Raw genomic sequence first — 6,135 nt, forward strand, 5'->3', positions numbered from 1 at the left:
ACCTGGTTTAACTTTTGCTGAGACGCACCGCGTCATTCTGCGAGGCTGAGTCGTAAAACTGTGTCTCTGAGCGCCACAAACCACTTTAAAGTCAACTGGACTTCCTGGATATATTTCATGTCTCACTGGTACCTAAAGCAACACACCCCACCAACGCAAACCTCCTGCGTTGTTTTAGCGCAGGGCTGATTTCAGTCCGCCAATGGGGGCCTCTCACAGGGGCAGGTCATCTTCAAAACCTCCCTCCTGTGCTTCTCTTTTATTTGTGCAAACATTGTGGCTTCTGTCTGCGAGTATGACTGCGTTTGCTTGCCCTAACAACTGTCACTGCACGGACAGGAACGGTGTGGTGGTGCAGTGCACCTCACGCAACCTGGAGAACATCCCTCCGAACTTGCCCAAGGACACCGTCGTTCTCCTGCTTTCATCTAACCGGATAAGAAACATCCCAAAAGAGACCTTCACAGACCTCCACCGCCTCAGGGAACTGGACTTATCTCACAATGCCATTGAGAGCGTGGAGGTCGGTGCCTTTCAAGGAATTTCCGAGAGCCTGCGGACTTTGGATCTTTCAAACAACCACCTCAGCAGCCTCCCCAAGGACACCTTCGCCAAGCTCCACGCACGTGTCCGATTATCCCACAATCCCTGGCACTGCGAGTGCTCTTTGCAGGAGGTGCTGAGGGAGCTGAGGCTCGACCCCGAGACGGTGAACGACGTCAGCTGCTCCACATCGGTGCAGGAGGAGTACGTGGGACAAGCGGTGATCCAAGTACTGGACTCTGGGATCAACTTTTGCAATTTCCACCACAAGACTACAGATGTGGCCATGTTTGTGGCCATGTTCTGCTGGTTCTCCATGGTGACGGCTTACATCATTTACTACATCAAACACAACCAGGAGGACGCTAGGAGGCACATGGAGTACCTCAAGTCCCTGCCCAGCACTTCCCACATTAGCAAGGAGTACGACACTGCCAGCAGTGTGTTTTAGTGTGTATGAGTAAAGATGCACTGTAGATATTTTAGCGGTAACTTAAGGCAAAACTGTTGCCACCAAGTTGCCAAAATTATCGATTTACAGCTGTAATGATGTTTTACAGTAAAACTCTGTTACCCTGACTATGCTTTAACTGCTGTATGTGGTTTGCAGTATGATAGTGAAAATATGTTTTGGAGTAAGACACCAATTGTGTTTTATAGTAAAATACTGTAAACTACTATATATTAAATATTGCCTACTACTATACACTTCACTGATAATTATTACTGGTTTACTGTATTTATCATAAGAATATTTCACTATAAATTATTAAATACAGTAAATAAAACAGTTATTGTCAACAAATTTGTATATTATAATGACACAAAACTCATTTAAGACAGTGGCTTAAAGACTTTTCTTTATTTTACTTTATTTTTTTAGAAAACATACGTGTGCCAACATGAGCACATGTGCATAATTTAAGTGTCAGTCATAAACTGAGAAAAATCTGTGCAGGTGGACAAAACAAAGCAGCCAGTTCGGTATATCCTCTCTCCTTTGAGAGAGAAAATGAACTGGTTTCTTGTAAAGAAATGATACACATAAATTAAAATGTCTTCCTCACATGGTGATTCTGGTGTGCATTGGGACAGCAGGTGGTGTAGCCCACCCACTCTATTCTTATTTCCATAACATCAACTAGTTACCACACATCACAATCCCGGCAACATGAAGAAATATAAACATGAAGATGTAAATGTACGGACTGAAATACTAATTAGAAACGAGGCTGCTCACCTTGTCATAGTAAAATGAAAACAAATAAATTAATACCCAGAATTCTTCAGAAACTCAAGTCTATGGTACCATATCGTTGGTTCTCATATCGGATCCAATTTAAATTCACATGAAAAGTGTTCTTTCAGTGCACAGAAAAAAGTTAGCAAACAGTTTTTATAACCCTCTTTCCAACTAATGTAATCGGTGCAGTGGAGTCCTCAAGCAGAGGATAAACAAGCCGCTGGTGTCTATATTCAAGAAACCAACTGGAAGTGCCTCACCGAGGATACAGAGACTCCTTCTGAAACTACAAGCCCACAAGCAAAATGTAAAGCTCAAGAACCACACAATATGGAAGAGACACGACATGTATTCACATCCTCACTCAGGGATCAACAGAGGATCAGGCAGCAACAAGTGAAGAGCATGCAACGGCATAAAACAGCAATACAGTGGAAGGATAATAAAACACCCAGCCAGATATGAGGATTAACTGAACTGAAAAACATGGAGAAAAAAAATGTAATTAAATAAAATGACACGGTATGCAGCTTTGTTCAAGATGTATACTAACTAGTCCACTTGTTTCTCAGGTTTTACGGAGACTTTTCCTGAAAAAAAAGAAAATACAGGAACAAATAAGCCACACAACTGTTAAACCTCTCGAACAATCCTTTATCCACTCATCCGCAGCACAATGAGATCCTGTTATTTATCCCGCACTATGAAAAATAGCCACAGGTCCATATACGGAAGTCATACATCTTCATCTGCATAGATCTGGATGAGGCAGAATATTAATACGCGTCTTGCATCCCAAAAATAGTTTTTCCACTAACAGTTCAAATCCATAAATCCATAATGAGCCCTTGTGGAAGGCATTCTGGGGGCTGCTCACAAGATGTCACGATTTATATCAGACGTCCAACCCTAATGTGACCTGAAAGCCACCTGTCATAAAAAGAGGACCACACAAACGCATCGCCTTTCCATTACCTGTGAGATAACAGTCTCTTGGTGTGGACAGGTCTCTGCAAAACAACTCTAAATGAAAGTTAAAAAAAACATTTTAAAATGGATGTGCATGGAGTAACCACATGAACGCATTACTGAAGGGGCCTTCCAGGCTCAGGACGAGGGGCCCAAAGTGTATGGTGTCAAAATGTCATCTCAAAGGGATACGTACCAAAAATGACAAAAACAAGGAGATGCAAAGAGCCACAGAGACCTGCAACGATTATGAAAAGGGACAAAACAACCAAAAAGAGATAAGTTTACTATAAAGAGACACTAAACAACTACAAAAGAGGAAACAAACTCCAAAATCCACCGATGAGTAGCCAAATATAACCTCTGACAGATTATCAGTTATTTTACCAACAATTAGGTTAATGAACATTTGTGAAGTGCCATAAGACTTTGAAGTATCATCAATGACAGCTATCACCATTTCAAATAAACATCCAAGCAGTATTCATATCTTGGGGTTGGTTGTAGTATAAACCTATTCAGGTCATTCGATGTGTAAAATGTCACGTAGGTGCAGGATCAGTTCCTCTAAACCTCAAAAGATTGAGATCAAGTTCATAACAGAGACCGTCTGCTCAATATGTGGAGTCGAACAAGCTCAGCATTTTCTTTGCAAACTTTAGCATTTCTGGGAACCCGCTTTTATCCCGCTGCTGGTAAAAGTTCACAAGAGAGCTGCCGATGTCGGCTGCACAACTCGAACTGCAGCTCAATGAGCTCCAGCTGCAGATACTGGACATCATCAGGGTCAGGGAGAGGATGAAAGCATCCTGTTCTTTTACAAAGTGAATACTGTCGAATATTGTCACTTAACTTTGTTGGTGTATGCTGCAGGTGAGCCGTTCTTATATGACGCCGTTCTGGACATCACTTTGTCCCAAGGGCCGCGGCGCACATCCTAATCAACCAAATGATATTAATTAGCCGGGTACAGTTGAGGTCAGGGTGTCTCTCTACGTTTAAGTTCAGACAAACGAGAGGCACAGGAGAAATGACTCCCATCTATATTTTTCTACACTTGCTCCAGTCCCAGACTGTAGTTTAATATTGGTAAAGTAAAATGTACAGATCAGACTGTTATTTCATTCAAACATAACCCAACAAAGCAGGATAGAGCCTCTAACTTCGGCATACAATCACTCAAGGGACTCTCGCATGCATGACTTCAGCACACAATCAAGACTAGATACTTCAAAATCATGGCTGTGGTAATGCCGAATGAAAGGCTGTTCGCTCCTCAAATTGGCCACAGATTATATTTCCTCAGGGCTGTTGAATAATCAGGTGCATTTATTGCTGAAGGAGCAAAATCCAGAATATGAACAAACACAAAAAGTGCACTAATGATGGTTTGTTGTGAAGCCACAACAACAATAATCCTCCCTTCTACAGTACTAGCCCTCTCAGTCAGCAGAGTGTTTTATTAATGTTGGATTATTCAGCATATTAACTGGAATCTATGCAGTGTCATTGATTTATGGTAGGAGAACTTTATGGAGATTTAGCACATGTTTGCATATTACATGAAGGCCATCCTGTGTCTCCACACATAAACAATGACCTTCAGTAAAACAGAAAACATCAAGAGGCAAATGAGTATAGCAGTTTAGGTTTCACTGTCTGAAGCCAGTCAGGTTCAGGGCTCTTTTCAAGGCTCAGTCATTATTTAGTGTCTCAGCCATGACAATTTTTTAAAATCAAGTTTTGTGAGACAAAGTGGTCGAATGGACAAGATGTCTGACTTTATGGTTGAAAGCTCCAGCCTGGTGGAAACATGTTTCTATGTAAACATTATTATCTACTCATCTTTTGCATAGCTATGATAATATAACTCAATCTGCCTAATGATAATACAACTCAAACTGCCTAACTAAATACTGCCTAACTAAATACCCCCCCCCCCCGCACACACACACACACACACACACACACACACACACACACACACCTTTATCGGTCAGAGCTGATGCGTGACGCAGCACCTTCACGGATCACTGTTCAAGGTTCAAACGTCTGCAGGAGAGACAGAGAATGAGAAGGATATTATACTGAGGTGCCCTTACGTCCGGACCCGTCCGTCTCTTTTGCTCTCTTTCCTCCTTTCAGTACAGTTTCATTTAGGGATAACTTCATGATATTTTCTAAGCAGAGAATATTCAAAGCTGTTGAAAGTAGTTCCTACATGAAACTGCTCTGTGGATTATGTTTAGCCGGGTCATGATTTCTGAAAAAGAGACATTGCCGCTTTTCTAAATGTATTAGTTCCATCTAGTCCCATCATACTGGAGAAAAGGTAGACATCTCTACAACAGATATGTCAAACACTCAGCAACTCACACTAAAGCAGTCTCGATTGGTAAATAGCACTACAGGTAAGGGGGAGCATGTGCATTTTATATTTTATGGGGGAAACTGCCCCTTTAACTAAACCAAAGAATTTCAGCTACTTAATAAATGAGCCATAAAGAGTGCACTTTGAAAGTTAATTTCCCTAATACCACGATGACAGAGCAGTTTGAAAAATGAAAACAAACTCACCATCAACAGCAGCTTTCAAGCTTGTCAGTTTTCATTTCTTTCTTCACTAACATGCTGTAAATTAAAGTGTCAAAGCCAACAGGTACACAGATGATTTGTGTCAATACTCTCATCACTTCCTGCTTAGGTGACTCCCTTTAAGAAGTTCATAAAGGTAAGCAGCCTGATGTTGAGTTTCCATGTGGAGTCCTCATCGATTTGGATCAGCTTGGCTCTCTCACACCTGATGCAATTAGGCCAAATGGATCTCCCTTAATTGAATCAGGTGCTTCAAACTGAAAGTGAATATTGAATATTTCTGCATACAGGGCCCCTAAACAGTCTTGGAGTTGCATAAATTGAATATGACTGGAAAGCTGACACTCCTATGTCTCAAACATTTGAGAATGTTGTCTCTCACACACACACACACACACACACACACACACACACACACACACACACACACACACACACACACACACACACACAGAGACACACAGAGACATTCATTTTAGCTGGAATTTTTTTTTAAGATGGACAACAATGGGCTGAACACATGCTTGACACAAGTGGAGAAACAAAACCATGCAATGAATATATAATGAATACAAAATCCTGCTGGTAAGATATTCACGGCGCACATTATGCCTCATGGTGACCGTCTGTTCTCCAAAAGTGCACAAGAAGCGCATGCTAATGAGACTTAGGATGCATCCTTGAAGACGTAGGTGTCATCTGTTATCACATTTCTTTTCCATATATCTTTCTATTCAGGGTGCATTCTCATAGTGATTCTACCACGTGGAAAAGACAAACAAAGA

At 41.4% G+C, this 6,135-nt stretch overlaps 1 protein-coding gene across 1 annotated transcript; it reads left to right on the forward strand.

The window, feature by feature from the left end:
* Positions 1–202: 202 nt before the first annotated feature.
* On the forward strand, positions 203–994 carry LOC137879120 (leucine-rich repeat-containing protein 3-like). Its single transcript, XM_068719701.1, has one exon. The coding sequence runs from the start codon at positions 203–205 to the stop codon at positions 992–994; it is 792 nt and encodes a 263-aa protein (XP_068575802.1).
* Positions 995–6,135: the final 5,141 nt, after the last annotated feature.

The sequence above is a fragment of the Cebidichthys violaceus genome, unplaced genomic scaffold, assembly GCF_023349555.1.
Source record: "Cebidichthys violaceus isolate CVI_PGR_0920_01 unplaced genomic scaffold, fCebVio1.0.p SCAF_24, whole genome shotgun sequence".
Taxonomy (NCBI): Eukaryota; Metazoa; Chordata; class Actinopteri; order Perciformes; family Stichaeidae; genus Cebidichthys; species Cebidichthys violaceus.